This window comes from Salarias fasciatus, chromosome 14 (assembly GCF_902148845.1).
Source record: "Salarias fasciatus chromosome 14, fSalaFa1.1, whole genome shotgun sequence".
In the NCBI taxonomy this organism is placed as follows: Eukaryota; Metazoa; Chordata; class Actinopteri; order Blenniiformes; family Blenniidae; genus Salarias; species Salarias fasciatus.
This window is the reverse complement of record NC_043758.1, coordinates 19648464-19667971: the sequence shown is the minus strand read 5'-3', so window position 1 is coordinate 19667971 and position 19508 is coordinate 19648464. Positions and strand designations below refer to the sequence as shown.

General features: G+C 45.5%; 2 protein-coding genes and 1 long non-coding RNA gene across 9 annotated transcripts in view; 2 read left to right on the top strand and 1 right to left on the bottom strand.

The window, feature by feature from the left end:
- Nucleotides 1-1074: 1074 nt before the first annotated feature.
- LOC115400508 (uncharacterized) lies at nucleotides 1075-7732 on the top strand. The gene is made up of 3 exons (XR_003932810.1): nucleotides 1075-1119; nucleotides 1205-1360; nucleotides 7449-7732. It is a non-coding gene; the product is annotated as an uncharacterized LOC115400508 (long non-coding RNA).
- Nucleotides 7733-13376: 5644 nt separating this feature from the next.
- LOC115400016 (uncharacterized protein K02A2.6-like) lies at nucleotides 13377-16286 on the top strand. Its single transcript, XM_030107669.1, has one exon. It carries the CDS (start codon nucleotides 13377-13379, stop codon nucleotides 16284-16286), a length of 2910 nt encoding a protein of 969 aa, XP_029963529.1.
- A 379-nt stretch (nucleotides 16287-16665) lies between these two features.
- Nucleotides 16666-19508, bottom strand: part of LOC115400502 (von Willebrand factor A domain-containing protein 5A-like) — a 49396-nt gene continuing 46553 nt past the window's right edge. For 3 of the 7 annotated variants that reach the window (XM_030108416.1, XM_030108424.1, XM_030108417.1), the window contains 4 exons: nucleotides 19158-19199; nucleotides 18391-18557; nucleotides 18097-18220; nucleotides 16670-17994 (listed from right to left, as the gene is read on the bottom strand). In XM_030108416.1, coding sequence (XP_029964276.1) covers nucleotides 17915-17994; nucleotides 18097-18220; nucleotides 18391-18557; nucleotides 19158-19199 — 413 coding nt within the window. In that variant the 3' untranslated portion in view covers nucleotides 16670-17914. Of the gene's footprint in view, nucleotides 17995-18096; nucleotides 18221-18390; nucleotides 18558-19157; nucleotides 19200-19508 lie in introns of all 7 variants that reach the window. The other 4 variants (XM_030108418.1, XM_030108420.1, XM_030108423.1 and 1 more) reach the window with 3 other exon arrangements.

Genomic DNA, 19508 nt, shown 5'->3' with positions numbered 1-19508 from the left:
ACGTGCATCAGCATGGGGAGTCAAAAACACACAACACAATGCGGCTTCCGTAGCTCCGGCATAGACTTATAGATATAGATCTCTAGATATATGTATCTACACACGCGCGCTCCTCTCAACTGCGCCGAATAGTAAATTCAAACGGAACATATATCTGCATATATGACAACTCGGCCCTGTCTTCATTGTTTTCATTGGGACCCGCTCCAAGCTGCGTGGAAAAATAGACGGAGCAGAACACTGGTAAAAGCCTCTGGTGTAGACCAGTTTGTGAGCAAACATGAGCTCAATACATGCATAGAAAGCCCAGCTGACACGAGATGTGTGTTTATGCCATTGGTTTCAATGGGACACCGCGCACAACCCGCGCAGAAAAATAGACTTGATTTCTATTTAGAAACTGCCGCGCGGATTTGAACGGGCCATGCGCAGGGCCCACGTGTTCTCCGCGCGTGCAGTGTGAACCGACTGATCTGTCTGCATGCAGTTCTGACTTTTCCCCGCAGACACCGTGCAAACCCGGACAGATCCGCGCCCGCACAGCCGCGTATGTGTGATTGAGGCCTAAGAGATTGTAGGTCTTTGTAACATTGAAGTGTGTGTGAGTGTATTAAGCCATGAGCCACCCAAATGTGACTTGGAAGGACTGTAGTGTTTAGAGGGTCCTTCCTCTGGTGGGAATTTGACATCACTAGAAAAGACGGACCGTTTTCACGGGTATGAGAGGGGCTGCCTCTCTAAGCAGGAGAAAAATAAGGAAAGCTCAAACACAGGCACGAAGGAAAAACCCACTTTGTGGATGTTTTTGATGAGTACATAACTATATATCAAGGCTGAAACATACAAAAGGTGAATTTTGAATGATACCGCCCCTTTAATGTCTCTTGAACCTTTACACTGTCTACAGTGTCCTTTTGCGCATATAATAAATACATTTGTCATCATTTCAGGATCAACAGTCTGCTGTTACCCTTGATGATATCCAAGTTCACAGAGATTTCTACAGATTCCCAGTTCCCCCCACACAGCTGGCCAAGGTCTCCAAACTGCTTCTGTCAATGCAAAAATGATGTATTTCTGGTCTGCAAGGGAAATCCCTGGATGAGATTGCACTTGAAGGTTTGTACAAAAATTAGTATTCCAAATAAATGTCTGTATTTAATGTGGAGTAATGCATCTGAATTTTACTAATACTTATTTCTAGGTGAAATTGCGTTAAGTGATGCTGAGGCCGAGGATAGTCAGAGGGAGTCAGATGACAACGGCACAACATTCACATCACACTGTGGAAATATCAAGCCTGTGGATGCTGCATCTGTTTCTGCATTAGCAGAGGAGGCTCATGACACTGAAGGTTTTGGTAAGTTACTGTCGAGGTGTAGAATCTTCAGGCCGTCTCCATGAGGCCGCTCCAGCCGAGGCTTCCCCTCCAATCACGCCTCGATCCCACAGAGCCTTTTTGGATCCCAATATCAAGGTGTACAATAAGGACCTGACAACTTCTGGCTGTTAGTGTGTGAATTTATTACAAAAAGATGTTGTTTCCCTGACAAGGAATTCTAGTCTTTGAGTCCCTGGTCTACCCGAAAGTAGCGTCCAGCAGGCAAAAAGCGATGTCTAATCTGTGTGTGTGTATTTCTGATTCCTCGCTCGCAGGCGGGGTTCTCAAACAGTGGTTCTCGGTAGTTTTCCATCGTCCGCCCCGTCCTCTCTCCCAGGCACGTGGATCTCCCAGGTTCCGCATCCTGGGTTATCTCGCCCCGACAGTCTCCGTCCTTCACTCCCTCAAGTGTTATCTGCAAGAGCTCAGACGAGAAAAACTTCCCGGGACCTCATGTGCTTTTTTCATGGCTAAGGTTACAAATCATTAAGAAATACAAAGAAATACAAAAGCAGCTGCAAAACAAAGTTAAATGCATATTGTATTGGGATATTTTTCCCTGAGTATCATATGTGAGCAAGCAAGTATTAAAATAAGGATATTGAAACTAAAATAAATTCCCACATTACCTCACCACATAGTTACAGTTGTGGTCATAAGCGTACATGCACTAAAGACCATGCAGATCAATGAAGTCTCTCCAATAACTCCCATCACTAAAAATATTCTATGATGAAATCATTAAAACACCTTCAATCACAAAATACAATAATGCAATTTCATCTCAACTAGGCAATTTTGGTAGCTGTCTACAAACTTATGGTTGTATCTTTCACTACTCCTCATGACATAATTGGTACTGTTCAACAAAATGTTCAATTTTTTCAAATAAATTAATTTGATTAGATTTAAGTCAGGGCTTAGGGGAAACGGTTCTAAAATCCTAATTTTAACCTGACTGAACCATTTCTTTACTGCTTTTGATGTGTGTTTGGAATCGTTTGCCGTTTTTCAATTCTTAGTATGAGTGCGTACCCATGTACTTAGCGAGAACACACCTGTTCGTCGTACTCAGGGCTGGCTCTGGGCATAGGTGAACTCGGCGGCCGCCTTGGGCACACTGTACAGGTGGTGGGGGGGGCATGTGGAAGAGTAGTTGGCGCATGGTGCGGTGCTCCGATGCTACGTGCGAGCACCGCACAGCAACACCCCCCCCCACCCACCACCCACCCGAATGAGGCCGCTTGTCTTAGGCTCATCCGGGGCGCATACTTAGGCATACAAGTCCGTCGCAAGTCTGTACTCGAAGTACAGACTTGTGACGAGGCTAGAACACAGTGGATTAATGTACAGCATACTTGATGACATCATTGTGTGTTCACAATGCCAATATCTCTTAGTTTTCATATCATTCATGCATTACAATATTAATAAAACCCAACATAAAATGAGTGTTTATAGCGTGGCCAGTGATCAGGAAGTATTATTGAAGAGAGTAGCTGGTGTGGAACAAGTTAATATAGCAAATAGCAGCATTAAACATTGTAAAAACATTAAAATGACAATACAGGATGAACGAGATTGTAGAAAAATGTGGCAAAACTGCTAACTATTCTGTCACATAAATGCTGCATATAATACAGTGTTACGTTTACTTCTAGCCTGCCTGCCCTCCTATACAGCCTTTCAATTACTGTTTAACTACTTGGAGCTGAGCTCAGAAGAAAAGCAGGTGATCAGATATTTCTACAAATACAATTATTTCACTGTATGTTTTACTGCCTGTCATACCTGTGCGCCTTTTGTCATCCGTCTGCTCCGGTCTTCATGATGACTGATTTACATGAGTCTAATATACATTAGCTACACACATCATCAGCACCATTCAGTTCTCTCTTCAGTAAATACATCAATGTGTTCCACTAAGCAAAGAGAGATATTAATCATAAACAGATGTCTAACAAAGAAAGTCAGGAGTTTAAGGAAACTTTAACAAACTTCAACAGAACCTTCAAGAGCAAAAGCGAAAATAAGTTAGAAACATCAGGAAGGTTAAAAAAAATGACACGTTTTAAAAAAATTCTACAGTTCTTTCTTTTATTTACCAGGAACAACAACAACTATATGAACAGGTCAATGATAAGATGTCAATCAATCAATCAATCAATTTATTTTTGTATAGCCCAGTATCACAACAACAGTTGCCTCAGAGGGCTTCAAGATGTTACATTGGTCGGTAAAAGTAAAAACAGTGAATAAGCATAATGGTAATGTCGATCCTGGAGGTCATGTGACTCCAGTCTTCAGTGTTCTCCAGGGAGAACACTGTTATATTGTTACAGATTCTGCTCCAGGAAAAAGCCCCTGGTTGGAGTGAGGAGCTTCGGTCTGGTTCCGGCAGAGTTCTGGACCATCCTCAGTGTTGTGGATGATCTGATGAACATCATCACAGAGTGATCCACTTCCAGACAGAAGCAGGTGGAGGAACCTGGAGCTTTGCTCTCCTGGCCATCGGGCATTTCTCCATCCTTCTGGAGTTGTTGATGGAGCCAAATCAAAATTCTTCCTCTTGCATAGCCACAGAAACATCTGTTACCTAAACAGAGAGTTTTCCCCTCCATCATACTGCAGAATGTTAGTGATGCCAAAGGGAGGTTTACTGATGTCTATATTAACAACCTGGGATGCGATGAGGCCCTGGTCCTGCTCAGATCCACCATGAACCAGCTGGTCCTGTCTCCACCAGCTGGGTTTCTGCTGGGTGGAGGTGGAGACTCATCCCTGCAGCACCAGAAGCCTTTATGACACAAGACTGACAACCTGTCACAAAGAAAGCTCTATCTCAATAATCAGACACATAAACATGTACACAGTGCATTCTGACCATGATCAGATCATAATGTATCAGTCACAGGAAGCATCTCTGGTGTCATTCAAAGTAGAAAAAAAAACAAAACAAGTCAGATACCTTGGATTAAGCCTTCAAATTATGCCTATTTTATTCCTGGCTTGTTTGGCATCACATCCAACCCTGAAGACTCTGAGGAGGACAAAAAGAATCACACACTACCAACTCAATATGTTATTCATGCGTGCATTAATTCAAGCATTGAAAAACAAACCTCTCCATCCACATCTGGATGCAGATCACCTCTGGATCAGGTTCTGTTTCCTCAGTAATCCCTTGATTGAAATAGTTCATAGTTTTAGTTTGAATGCACAACATTTGCCAGTATAACCAGTAGAACACATTTACACCACTGAGACTGAACTTTATGGTCAATGTTAACATTCACCTCCCATTTAAACATTCAAGTTCACTTAAACAGCTTTAAACATGAACTTTTCCTTCAGCTGAGCAGATTTACTCTGAAACAGATTAAACTGGATGAAGACACCGTTGGATTCACACAAAACGATCCATATCTCCTGTGTAGCCATGGCGGAGAGTGATAGCCAGCTGCAGCCGTCATGAAGCAGCTGAGCGCCGGATAGCCTCAGACCCCCGGGTCACCTCGGTCCGCCGTTTGGTCCCCAGATGTCCGAAATTGTCGGAACAAATTTTTTAGTGAGCTTGATGTGGAGAGACTGACCCCATATCAACATTCTAAACAGCTACATTCTCGCCTAAAACACCGTTAAAACTATGTTCTGTTAAACAATAACGCTAATATTTCAGAATTTTTTTACTCACCGCTGTGTTCACTCCTCCGTCATGTCTTGCAAAATGCATTCTGGGTAATTTCACTTCTCAAGTCTACACAAGTCTGGTCCGATGCAGACTCGGTAAAGTGGGTGGAGTAAGTCCACATCGGGTATTTCATGCATACTTGGTTTGATGCGTACTTTGAATTGGAACAGTACTTGGTCTCCGACTGATGACATTTCATGAGTCTGTGAGTACACAAGTACAGAGAAGTACGCGTATTGAGAAGCGACCATTGTCTTGTTGAAACATACAACTGTGTCCAAGATCAACTTTTTGGCTAATAGTTTTAGGTTTTCCTGGATAATGTTGAATTAACCCTTTTACATGATTCCATTTACTGTAAAACACCAGTTCCACTGGCAGCAAAACAGCCCTAGGGCAATAATACAACCATCATCATGGTTGACGATAGGTTTAGTGTTCTTAGGTTTAAAGGCTTCACCTTTTTTCCTTCATATTTAGGATCGTTGTAGCCAAACAGCACAATTTTTCTGTCATCTGACGACAGAATTTTCTTTCAGAAGCCATTTGTTTCTCCATGTGATCAGCAGCATATTTCAGTCGAGCCTTAAAGGGCAACTCCGGTTTTTTGACACCTGGACCTTATTTATAGGTGTGTGCATGCTCATATACTCACTCAGACAAACATCGTGCAGCTCGGAGTCCTTCAGAAGTTATTTAGTTCCAAACGATGTAACCGCACTAGCGGGGGTGCCACAGCAATGGAGCGTTAGCGCGGGACATAATCTCTGCAAAGTCGCTCATTTCGGCTGTATTTTTCCTCCATCGGCGCTGGGTTGCCTTTCGGTCGGAAGGGGGGCCTCCGGCGGTGTCCCGCGGCCTGGCTTGGAGCGCGCATCCGCCGGGCGGCGGAGATCTGGATTCCCCCGGCGAGGAGAGCGCTCCGGCCGTCGCGCGTCCCGCGGCCAGCGTGGAGCGCGCATCCGCCGGGGAGCAGAGATACGCTTCCTCCCGGCAAGGAGAGAGCGCCGGGCCATCGCGCGTCCCGCGGCCGGCGTGGAGCGTGCATCCGCCGGGGAGCAGAGATACGCTTCCTCCCGGCGAGGAGAGAGCACCGGCCTCGGCGCGGCGGGCCGTCGTGCGTCCCGCGGCCGGCCCGGAGCGCGCATCCGCCGGGGAGCAGAGATACGCATCCTCCCGGCGAGGAGGGACATCCAGCGGCCCAGCGGCCGCGTGTGAGCCGTGCGTCTTCGCGGGTGTCCGGAGCCTCCGTGGAGCAGCTGAGGGCCGTTTTCCAACTCGGCCCCTGGAAGTCAGACGCCGGGGCACCGTGACAGCCGAGGCCGACTCAAAGTGCCTCTCTGCTGGGGAGAGGAGCGCCGCAACGTTCCCATCCGAGCTAATTGTGGCTAAGTTAGCGAAAACTGTCAGCTCTTCAGCTGACCCACCTGAAGACGGTAGACGAGCTGACTTTATGATAACACTGGCGATGGATGAAGAAATACAGCCAAAATGAGCGATTTTGCAGAGATTATGTCCCGCGCTAACGCTCCATTGCTGTGGCACCCCCGCTAGTGCTGCTACATCGTTTGGATCTAAATAACTTCTGAAGGACTCCGAGCTGCACGATGTTTGTCTGAGTGAGTATATGAGCAGGCACACACCTAGAAATAAGGTCCAGGTGTCAAAAAACCAGAGTTGCCCTTTAAGAGTCAGCTTCTCGAGAGTTTCTCTTTGCAGGGCTACCTCTTATTTCATGATAATCATAATCTCTCACAAGAAGTTCAGAAGGCATGCAACTAAAAACATTTTGTTTCACACGTTTTTACATCTTCAAAACTGATAGGTCAAGTTGCTGTGTATATTTTTGACCCAGCAGATTTTATCATATTTCCAGAAGACCTTTAATATGTCAGAACCAAAAAGCACAATTGCTTCTTGTCTCCAAGATGCATAAGATTCATTTTATTTTTTTTTTTAGAAACATTTAGAACTGTAGGAGTCACTGGAAACTCAAGACTGAGATGATATTCATGGACTTTACAGGTGCTTAAAAACTTTTTTCCAAATGTTTGATTAAAAAAAAAAACAGTCCTTTTTTTTCAACTTTTGTCATTTTACATGCTTAACAGGACTGGCATCCACAGTGTCATCCACAGTGGATGAGACCACCCTACCCCCTGAAGGTATGGCAAGTTTTTAAGCAATATGTTAAGTATGACACATTAATAAAACCAGATGTAACCATGAGGCAAGGAAAAAAACATAACTAAAATAGTGGATAATTAACTGCTTTTAAGAATGTTCAGTGTCCACAGATAAAATGTCATTTGTCACATAAAAAGTCACATTTGGTTTCTTTTTGTGACAGTGTTTTCTACTTTTTATGTCTTCCAGGAAACGATGCTGCTCAACAACGGGATTCCAGAAGAATAACAAAGAGAACGTGGTCTAAGGCTGAAGTTGCTGCAGTAATGCGACATTTCAGAGATCACATATGTAAAGGAAAATTGGCCACCAAAAATGAATGCAGTCACTGCAAGCTGGTAGAAGACCCTGTGTTAGCCCAGAGAACAGTGCAAAATATCAGAGACTTTGTGAGAAATCGAGGAACAGCTGCAAAGAGGCAGCCACAGAAGCATAAGCTTTAAGTTCATTTGCAGTTATTCTCTTGTGTTGTAATTTTTATGTTGCCTTAATATGTTTCGTAACAGCGAGTTGAGTGCACTTGCTTTTCTTTATGTCTGCACACTTTTTCGTACTTTTCTTTGATTTTAGCTGTTGTATGTTTTAAGTTGTGTAGACAGATCTTTAAGTGCAATTTTACTTTTTTCGGATAATAAACCGACTGTTCCATTAATGTTGTGTGCAGTCAGGTCTGGTGTATAAGGTGGGTGTGTATTTATGCTAATGAGGTACTGACATCATTGTCCCTTTAAAGTCCCCATAGTGCTTTATTTTGGGATACAGTCAAGTCGGCACCACTCCAAGTCGGCCCCGGCCAACTCGGCACCGCCCCGGGATACAGTCAACTCGGCATCAAGCCAAGTCGGCATCAAGCCAAGTCGGCATCTCACCAAGTCGGCCTCGCGGGCGGGGGGGCTCTGAAGTGGCCGAGTTGGTCGGTGCGGACTTGACTGTAAGCTGCTTACCAACTCGGCCAAAAGCGTCTTTCTTTTTTTTTTAATCACGATGGTGGATAATGTACCTGGGAGCTTCATGTTTGATGTCCGAGTAGCTTAGCTACAAGCGCGCAGCGCTTAGCTACAAGCGCGCAGCGCTTAGCGGCTGTCTGGTCATGTGACCGGTCCCAAGGCATTCTGGGAATCGTAGTGCAGCGATGCCGGCTGCGCCGCGACGATTTGAAGTTTTTTTCGTGCCGGCAGCGCCGCTTCTCCTCACATAGCAGGCAGGGGACTGGAGGACAAACTGTGTGGTTATGGTGACTGACAGGTTAGAGGTGGAGAATGGACCTGGAGCTTCATGGTTGACGTCCTGTTTGAACCGAGTAGCTTAGCTACGAGCGCACAGCGCGAGCGGCTGTCTGGTCACGTGACCAGATCATGTGACCGGCATGTGATCCGCGAACGCTGCATGATCAAACCAGTCGCCTGCATTATAATTTTATTGTAATGTTCTCCACCCCTGAAGTTTGGTCAGCCAGTACAATTAATTTATTTTTACCCAATCAGTGGAAACCTAGGAAGACCGAAGCTGCATGACGAACTCGATCATACTTGTTGTATTGCATCCCAACCACAACATAATACCTGTATTGCATTATGCTTATGCTGATTTGTTCATTTCTGATCAACATTGTTAGTTTATCAGTCATTATTCTTTTCTTATCAAACATTGTCATTTGCAAAAGCATGTATTTTGTTGTAAATGTTGTTTGCCCGCCATCTAGTGTGCGTCAATAGCAATAGCAACTGGGACTGTAATATCTAACGATTACCAGTAGTACATGTTAAGCTGTTCATATGGTTTCTTGGCGTTCATAAGCTCATAAACGTAGCCCTCCGGTAAAATATTATATACATTTCATTTCACTGAAATGACGGTCGTCATGTATACATTTAAATCACGTGTCAAACTCCAGTCCTCAGGAGCGGTGACCCTACATGTTTTAGATCTAATTGTAAATCTAATTGTACTGGCTGACCAAACTTCAGGGGTGGAGAACATTACAATAAAATTATAATGCAGGCGACTGGTTTGATCATGCGGCGTTCGCGGATCACATGCCGGTCACATGATCTGGTCACATGACCAGACAGCCGCTCGCGCTGTGCGCTCGTAGCTAAGCTACTCGGTTCAAACAGGACGTCAACCATGAAGCTCCAGGTCCATTCTCCACCTCTAACCTGCCAGTCACCATAACCACACAGTTTGTCCTCCAGTCCCCTGCCTGCTATGTGAGGAGAAGCGGCGCTGCCGACACGAAAAAAACTGCAAATCGTCGCGGCGCAGCCGGCATCGCTGCACTACGATTCCCAGAATGCCTTGGGACCGGTCACATGACCAGACAGCCGCTAAGCGCTGCGCGCTTGTAGCTAAGCTACTCGGACATCAAACATGAAGCTCCCAGGTACATTATCCACCATCGTGATTAAAAAAAAAAGAAATACGCTTTTGGCCGAGTTGGTAAGCAGCTTACAGTCAAGTCCGCACCGACCAACTCGGCCACTCGAGAGCCCCCCCGCCCGCGAGGCCGACTTGGCGAGATGCCGACTTGGCTTGATGCCGACTTGGCTTGATGCCGAGTTGACTGTATCCCGGGGCGGTGCCGAGTTGGCCGGGGCCGACTTAGAGTGGTGCCGACTTGACTGTAAACCCTTTATTTTGGTTCTTATAAGTCACATATTTGTCAAGAAGACAAATGTCTTCACAAACCACCATAATTTTAGGTAGGTGTGTTTAGAGTTACGTAGCTCGTACCTGAAACCTAAAGTGACCTAAATTTTTTTCAGATTTTTTTACAGCATTTTAATCCACCTCCCATTGCTCTAGCACCTTGGGAAAGGGTAGCCGGCCTAAACCACCACCGGGCGGGTTTGGCGAAACTGTCCGTCTAGCCCTTATAAACCCGTATGTGTGTGTGTGTGTGTGTGTGTGTGTCAGTGAATGTAATGTGTCTGAAATGCAGGTTCATGTGTGACACATGACACACACTGCATGTTCCTGTGTGCAAAAGCTACCAGTGAGTTGTGATCATTAACTGTTTAACGCTGAAACTTTGGTGTTGCACAAGAGATAAAGAGCCATGAAGGAGGACAGTGCACGCCTAAGTTACACAACATTCCACAAAAAGTCAATGCATGAACATACGTCTGTGAGGTGTGGCATCTGGAAAAGCAGGAAAAAAAATCATACAGACTATTGTTGTTCTGTTTGGCATTTGTGCCACAGTTTGAGTTTTATTGAGCTTTCTCATCTCAGTTGCTGCCCTGCTGAGTTTATCTTTGAACTTGGATCCCTGCTGTGAGCTCCCAGTCACTTCTTCACTGTTCTGTCAGTGGAAACTTCACAGTGATTTAAACAGTGAAACTCTATTTTTCACCAGAATCACCAAAATAAAAAAGACTTTATACGTGCAAAAATGACAAGCAATTTTTCATTAGATTCTTGTTTTAACTCGGGACGTGCGATACCACTTTTTTCAGCCCGATACCAAGTATGAGTACTTCATCTTCAGTACTCACCGATACCGATACTCATACCAATACTTTTGATACATAAAATTTAAAATAATGCAATGACAGATCATTTTTGAAAAATGACTTTTATTTCTAAAAAAAAAAAAAAAAAAAAGCAGCCCAGCCACTGTTTAAGTCCAAAATAATAGTCTGAAAAATAAAACAAACAATTCTGAGTTTTACACTTTTTTTTTTAAATGCAATAATGTGCAAGAGAAAACGATTTCTCTGAGTCTCAAGTTTTTTTTTAATGAACTGAAGTAGACGATGTAAACAAACAACTAAATTGTACTTTTTAAAATTAACTTATTTTAAAAACAATTAAATTAACTGAAGTGCATGATAAACAGTTTTCTCTGAGTTTTACACTTTACATCAGGGGTGGGGAACCCTGGTCCTGGAGGGCCGCAAACCTGCATGTTTTCCATGTCTCCCTGCTTCAACACAGCTGATTGCAATGAGGCTCGTTATCTGGCTTTCTGCTGGACTTGGCCATGAATCTTGATTCGATTCAGGTGTGTTGAAGCAGGGAGACATGGAAAACATGCAGGTTTGCGGCCCTCCAGGACCAGGGTTCCCCACCCCTGCTTTACATGAACTAAATTTTTTAAATGTACTCATTTTAATTATTTTTTATGAACTAAAGTCAAAGATAGAACAACCCGAGTTTTAAGAGCAGCTGATCGCTGCTCGTCAGTTTCTCAGTCTTCTGCAGAGTTTGCCGTCGAGTTGGCTGCAGGAGTTTTATTTTCCAGCACAACAGCTTCAGCCTGGCGTCAGACTCTCGTCCACGTTTCGCTCTGAGGTGTTTCAACACAACATTACTAGTGGAAAATGAACAAGATCGCGCGCCTCCTTTAGCAATTTTAGCACTGCAGAGTTTGCATTCTGCAAAGCTCGGCTCGTTTTCGCTTATATAAAAGAATTTCCTCACCGGCGAAGTTTTGGTGAGACGAGCAGCCGTTCTGGATTCATTCCTGTTGTCTCTGCTCTGGATGTGACTTATGGAGAATTCAGCCGCTGCAGTGCAGCTCAGCGCCTGTCAGCCGGAGAGGAGGGCTTCTTCTGCTTTCACGTTTAACGGCTGCTTTCATCCCATTCGGTTGCACTACCGCCATCTGCTGGTGAGGAGGGCTTAATACGCGTGGGATTTTCTTGCCTTGAGTATCGGCGGTTGGTATCTGTTGTGTTCTGAACTGCACTGTTTTGGCCTGGTTGGGCTTCCGTAGTACAATGGGACGTGTCTGGGGGCATTAGTTAGCGACCCCACCTTTTTGTCTGTAACCTGTTGGCAACTGAGAAGTAAAGTCCTCCTTGTTAACCCGAAACTCATCTCTCCGTCTCCTTCAGTATGTAAGTCCAAGTCTTGTAAAATCCGTATGGGACATAACAATTAACTGGCGACGAGGGTCGGCGAGTCTGCGCGTCTGGAAGTGTTTTTTTCTGGGGAGTCGGTTGTTTGCTACCTAGCTTAGCCTGAGCTAGCGTTGCTTCTGCACGTCGTGTCGGGAGATCGGCGCTGTTTTTTTTTTCTTTTTTTTTGTTTTTTTTTTGCGGAGGGGGAGGAAGAAAAAGGAGCAGCAAAATGCCGCTGACAGGAGCATTTGGCTCATTTGATGAAACTGTGGAGACTTGGAGTGCTTACACCGAACGGTTTGAGTTTTTTGTCGTAGCTAATGACATTAAATCAGACAAAGTGGTGGCAACCTTCCTCAGTGTTGTTGGTGCTAAAACATTTAGTTTGCTGAGGGACTTGGTCCAACCACATAAGCCGAGTGATTATTCCTACGAGGAGATTGTGAAAACACTGACTGGACATTTTAGCCCCAAGCCATTAATCATAGCAGAGCGGTTCAGATTCCACAAGAGGAATCAAGAGGAGGGTGAATCCATCACACAGTACGTTGCAGTGCTCAGAAAGATGACAGAGCATTGTCAGTTTGGTGCAGCATTAAACGACACTTTGCGTGATCGGCTGGTGTGTGGACTACGGAGTGAGGCAATACAGAAGCGCCTGCTCACAGAAGAGAATCTCTCATTCAAGACAGCGGTAGACACTGCTATATCCATGGAGCTGGCTGCCAAGGAAGCTATGCAGTTAGGGGCTACAATGAGAGTGCACAGCGTAGCCACTACCTCTGCTCATCAGAGAGGTGACACACAGGCATGTTACCGTTGTGGAAAACGGGACCACCAGCCAACAGACTGCTGGGCGAAGGAGCTCCGATGCCGAAGCTGTGACAAAAGAGGTCATATTGAGCGAGTCTGCAGAGCTAAAAGAGAGAAAGCAACGAAGGACACTTACAGAGAAAAGGAAAAGATGGGTAAAAGAAATACAGATGGATGGAGGTCAAAGAAGAAACTGCATGCAGTAAGACAGGAACATACCAGCAGCAGTGAATCCAACTCAGAAGAGGAGGTACCAGTAAAGGTGTTAACGGTAAAAGGAGGCACAGCGGGCTACAGTGTCACCCCACAGTTGGAGGGAAAGCCGATTAAAATGGAAATAGATACCGGGGCGGCAGTATCGTTGATGTCAGACAAACTGTTCAAGAAAAAGTTTACTCATACGCCACTGACCAAAGCAAAAATCATCTTAAAAACATACACGGGTGAGACTGTGCCCATGGCTGGCAAAGCAGACGTCCTTGTAGAACTGAACGGACAAAAAGCGACGCTTCCACTCTACGTGGTCAAGGGAGATTACCCAGCACTGATGGGCAGGCCGTGGCTGGAAGTAATGCGTCTCGACTGGAGAGCAGTCAACGTGGTGTCAACGGCGCCTACCAGACTATCAGCAGTTTTGAAGCGACATGCAGCTGTGTTTAACGACGAGCTGGGGAACATGAAAGGAATCACTGTCAAACTACAAGTCAAACCCGACACCAAACCACGCTTTATGAAGGCCAGAACTGTCCCCTACGCACTACGGCTGAAAGTGGACGCGGAAATTGAGAGACTGGTCAACATAGGAGTCATGGAACCAGTACCCCACAGCGAATGGGCCACCCCGGTGGTCCCGGTAATCAAGAAAGATGGATCAGTCCGCCTGTGTGGGGACTTCAAAATGACAGTGAACCCTGCGCTGACTGTGGAACAATACCCCCTCCCAGTGATCGAGGACCTGTTCGCGGGGTTGACTGGGGGAAAAACATTCAGTAAAATAGACCTGAATCAGGCCTACCTCCAGATGTCAGTTGAAGCAGAGTCACAGGAGCTCCTTACCATCACCACCCACAGGGGGCTCTACAGATACCGTCGCCTGCCGTTCGGCATCACCTCAGCCCCAGCAGTGTTTCAGAGGGCCATGGACCAGGTCTTGAGTGGTCTGTCTGGCATACAGTGTTATCTTGACGATATCCTGGTGACTGGTAAAAACCAAGAAGAACACCTGGAAAACACGCTGAGGAGACTCAAAGACTATGGCCTACGTGTTCGCGAGGACAAGTGTGACTTCTTCAAGCCAGCAGTAGAGTATCTGGGCCACGTCATTGACGCAGACGGACTTCACACTGCACCTTCGAAGGTGACCGCTATCACCGACGCCCCTGCTCCGGAGAACGTGGGACAGCTGAGGTCCTTTCTTGGACTTCTTAACTATTACGGCAAGTTCATTCCACATCTGGCTACGCAGTTGCAGCCCTTGCACGAGCTGCTGAAGGCGGGAAACGCCTGGTCGTGGTCAAAAGAGTGTGAGGTGGCATTTAACACGGCCAAATCAGCTCTGACAGACAAGACGGTGTTGACACACTTCGACCAGTCCCTGCCGCTGCAACTTGCCTGTGACGCGTCCCCATATGGGGTGGGGGCTGTTGTGTCCCACATCACACCGACTGGTGAGGAAAAGCCCATCGCGTTTGCTTCTCGGACATTGAACAAGGCAGAAAAGAACTACCCACAAATAGAGAAGGAGGCGTTGAGCATCATCTTTGGAATAAAGAAATTCCACACATACCTGTATGGAAGGAGATTTACGTTGCTGACGGACCACCGTCCCCTGACATCCATCTTTGGTCCACATACGGGAGTGCCGACTCTGGCAGCAAGCCGCATGCAGCGCTGGGCGTTGCTCCTCAGCGCACACGACTATGACATCCGGTATCGACAGTCGGGGGCTCATGCCAACGCGGACAGTCTGTCACGGCTTCCCCTTCCTGAGCAGCCCAGGAACAGAGAACAGACTATTTTCTACTTTGAGGTGGTCGAGGGTGCTCCTGTGACAGCTCGCCAGGTCAGGAAGGAAACAAAGGGGGACCCCATCCTCTCCAGGGTGCTGGACCGAGTCATGAGGGGGGACATGTCACGTGTTACAGGGGCTCCGCTGGAGCTGCAGCCTTACTTTTTGCGGGGGAAGGAGTTGACAGTGACTGCTGGATGCTTGCTCTGGGGAATGCGCGTCATAATTCCAAAAAAACTACGAGAATCGGTCCTGAAAGAGCTGCACTCAGGTCACTGCGGCATCGTCAGGATGAAGGAGTTAGCCCGCAGCTACTTCTGGTGGCCTGGGTTAGACAACGACATCAAGTCGAAAGTCAAGTCATGCTCATCATGCCAAGTCATCAGAAACACGCCAAGTCTCGCACCGCTACACCCCTGGGACTGGCCAGCATTCCCCTGGCAACGTATACATTTGGATTTTGCGGGGCCCATCGAGGGAGTGATGCTGCTGGTGGCTGTGGACGCACACTCAAAGTGGCCAGAGGTGGCGGTCATGTCAAATATCACCTCGGAAAAGACCATTCAGACACTCAGGGAGATGTTCTGTCGATTTGGCCTACCAGAGCAGGTGGTCACGGATAATGGGCCCTCATTTGTGTCTAAGGAGATGGAAGATTTCCTGCAAAGCAATGGCATTAAGCACATCCTCTCCAGTCCATACCACCCCTCCAGCAACGGACTAGCGGAGAGAATGGTGCAAACGGTGAAACATGCTCTCAAAGCATCCAAAAGTGAGTCTCCCCTGAAGCAACCGCTTGACACCTTCCTCCTCAAGTATCGCAATACTCCCCACACAACGACTGGAACCTCACCAGCTTACCTTCTCATGAAGAGACGACTCCGGACACGCCTTGACCTGTTGCGCCCAGCCACACCTGAAACATCCGTTCAAGAGAAGCAACAAAAACAGGTTGATCGGCGAGCCAAGAGGTCTAAAGACAGACAGTTTAGCGTGGGAGATGCCGTCCTAGCCCGCAACTACACCTCCAAAGAAAAGTGGACCTCCGCCACCGTTGTCCAGAAAACGGGGCCTGTTTCATACCATGTCCACACCCGAGACAATCAGACGTGGCGGAGACACGTGGACCAGTTACTGCCAGGTTCCGCGACACCCCCAGCTGTTGTGACCACCGATGAACTGACACCCAACCAGGGTAGTGTCTCGCCCACAGTAGCTGTGCCTTCGCCACCTGCAGAGCTGGAAGCGCCTGAGTCTGCAGACCCTCTGGTGTTCGAGTCGACGCCAGAACCGGTACCTGTTCCAGAGCCGAGACGCAACCCTCCCAGGGACAGGAAACCTCCAGAGCGTTTTAGGTAGTCTAGTGCCAACCCTGGGAATAAGGGACAGAATAATGCCCTTTGGGTTTGGCGGGATGTTGAGGCAGTCTACCCTCACTCCCTTATTAACCATAGTTCAGGTTAATGTTGAGTAGTTATGAGAATGTGGACATTATCATTAAAGGGGGAGGAAATATGTTGTGTTCTGAACTGCACTGTTTTGGCCTGGTTGGGCTTCCGTAGTACAATGGGACGTGTCTGGGGGCATTAGTTAGCGACCCCACCTTTTTGTCTGTAACCTGTTGGCAACTGAGAAGTAAAGTCCTCCTTGTTAACCCGAAACTCATCTCTCCGTCTCCTTCAGTATGTAAGTCCAAGTCTTGTAAAATCCGTATGGGACATAACAGTATCGGTAGCCTTCTCGAGTACTCGACACTTTGAAATAAGGCCAGTGTCGGTCCGATACAGACACCTGGTATCGGTACTCGCACATTCCAAGTTTTAACGTTATTTTTATTCAATCATATTTTACAGTATTTATTGAAGAAAACTTGAGAAAAAGGCACAGATATAAAGAGAACAAAAAAAAAAAAAAAAAAAAACTGGGGTAGGACAAATAATATGCACACATAGTCAGAGGTCGGGCAAAATTCAGGGCCAAAAAAGAACAAATTAACATATCAGCTCTTCCAGCACCCTCTAACCACAGTCACTGAATCCCAGATTCTCAGAGTTTTGAACTTTAAACCTTCTCTATGTTTCCGTCAAAGGGAAAACATTCATGTGTCTGTAGAAAGGCTGTGTTGCTTTCAACTATCATTTGGATCCCTCCCCACAACCTGTCTGTCCTTCCTCTTTTCCTGTTTGTCACCTCAGAACAACCAGAACAGCAGGAAGAAAGGTTTCTGCCTTTTAAAGGGAGTTCTTCCTTTTCACAGTCACTTCTGCTTCATCCAACCCAGGAAATGAGCTTTAAAATAAACGTGTTGTATTTGGTGCTATATAAATAAATTCAATTGTTTCTGCCTTCATTGATGACTTTTAGTTTTTGGTCATTTACTTGTAGAAACCTCATTTTAGTTCAAAAACCAGTGTGACTTGTGTGATAAACTTTCTTAGTTAAAACATCCCAGATAAAACAAAGAGCTCCTCAGCTTGTGGCACTGTGGTCATGAAGGCAGTTTACATGTAGAAATGGACTAAAAAAGCTTTTTCTGCAGCCCAGAGAAAATACATGAAGTCAACTACACAAAATCTATTTAAATATTCAACTTTCATTTGATTACAGGCAAAAATGAGATTTCAGACTGAATAAAAATTGTTGATGCTAGAAAGAGCAAGTTTTGACTAATCAGTGTTTGTTTCTAAAGTCAAGAGCCTTTATAAAGGCCAACTAGTGCACATCATGTTACTATTGCACTTTATTTCAACTAACACAATTACACTTTGTTTACAAAACCTGTATTTATCTTTCAACACTGTCAAACACTGTCATTTTAATGGCTTCTTAATGTTAAATTTGATGATTTTTGATAATAGACACAGAACAACAAGAAATTGCAATTTTCCTCTTAAAAAAACTTCCCACAGAAACAGAGCTATAAACAGAAAAGAATATTTAAGAAGTGATTCTGTCATCAATGAAGAAGTGAAGACTGTAATGAAGCCTCAGAGTCCCAGAGCATCTTTCTGCACTCTGCAACCCAGAAGAGCATTTCCAGCATCCACACATTCTGTCACGTTTGGAGCTGAAAGAAAAGCACACCAGAAAAGCAACAGTGGATTCAGACAATCAGCTTTTTCAACCAGTACTCACTGTTCAAAATCCAGACTCATCAATGTGGTCGTACCGTTCTGAGCTTGAAGCCACAACACAGCCTTTCCAGCCAGAATCTGCCACTCGTCCTTTGCATCGGTCTGAAACTCCTGAAGCCAGATTAGAGCCAAAATGGTGGCCCACACTTCACTGCTCACCTAATTCACCAAAACAATGAAAAATATGACAGAGTTCAACTGTTCTGATTAATTTATCTTCTGCGTATCCGGATGACATCCATCCTTCCACCATCCATCTTCACTGCTGTATTGATCAGTGACTTGCAGACTGAAGCCTGTTACTGTTACTGTCTCTGTCAATGACTCACCAGTTCAGGTTTGGACTTTTTCACCTCTTCGCTCGTCTTTCCCAGTGCAGCAGCCAGAGCTGAATCCAGCATCCAGAAACCTGAAGCTTTCTGGAGGGAGACCAGCTGCAGCAGAGGGTCGCAGGGCGGCGGCTTCACTTCAGGTTGAGTCGAGTCTGCAGCACCAGCTGAGTCAGAGCAAAACAACTTGTGATAAATGTTTGTGAAAATGAGAGGTAAGATCTATATTTTATCTAAGTCGAATGCAACAGTTCAGAAGAAATGTGTTTATTCCTCGAATTTGGTTTTGGTCTTTTTTAATATTTAAATTATGATCGTTCCGTTTGCCACTGCAACTTTTTTTTTTTTTTTTACCAGGATTTGTCCTGAAGATTTCACTTTATTTTTTAGCCAGATGCTCCACTGTCAGTGCTCTGCTGTCCCAGAGTCCTCTGAGTGCCTCCCTCCCTCCCTCTGACCCTGACTGCTTCTTTGACCACATTCCGATATACGCCCGTCTGCCTGCCTGGAGGTTCAATAAACTCTTTCAAACACACTATTGGAGTTCTGGTCTGCATTACAGTCCTCGCCTTCGTGACACCCAATCGTTCATTCATTCAGTCATTCAGCCAGAATTTATCGAGTAAACATGACTTCCTTTTTTTTTCATTGTTTTCGGTTTGAAACATTTCCTCAATCTACAATTTTAAAAAAGGAAACATAAGTTGTTTCGTTGAGAGTCGAATTTCAGTATTGTTGGTTGGACTGCAGTTAAACTTTGTACTTACGTGATTTTTTTTTCAGACTAGATTTCTCAGCACAAGACTTCCCTGTAAAACAACACAATGAGAACAAGAGGATGAACCACTCCAACTGAACACATCCTGCTTTAACATAAATTACATCTTAGAGCCCAATATGTCCCAATATGTAGCAATCCCAACCCAACATGTAATAACTAGTCAATAATGCTACAAAATTGCTGAGCCCAAAATGTAATTAAAAAAGTTATAAAATCTAAATTGGAACTACGGGTCAATTATATAACAAGTTACTGAGCCCAAAACACAGAATCTTTCAACCCAAAACGTAACAGCTTGTTCCATCTCAGGTTCATTATTACATCTTAGGCCGGGCAA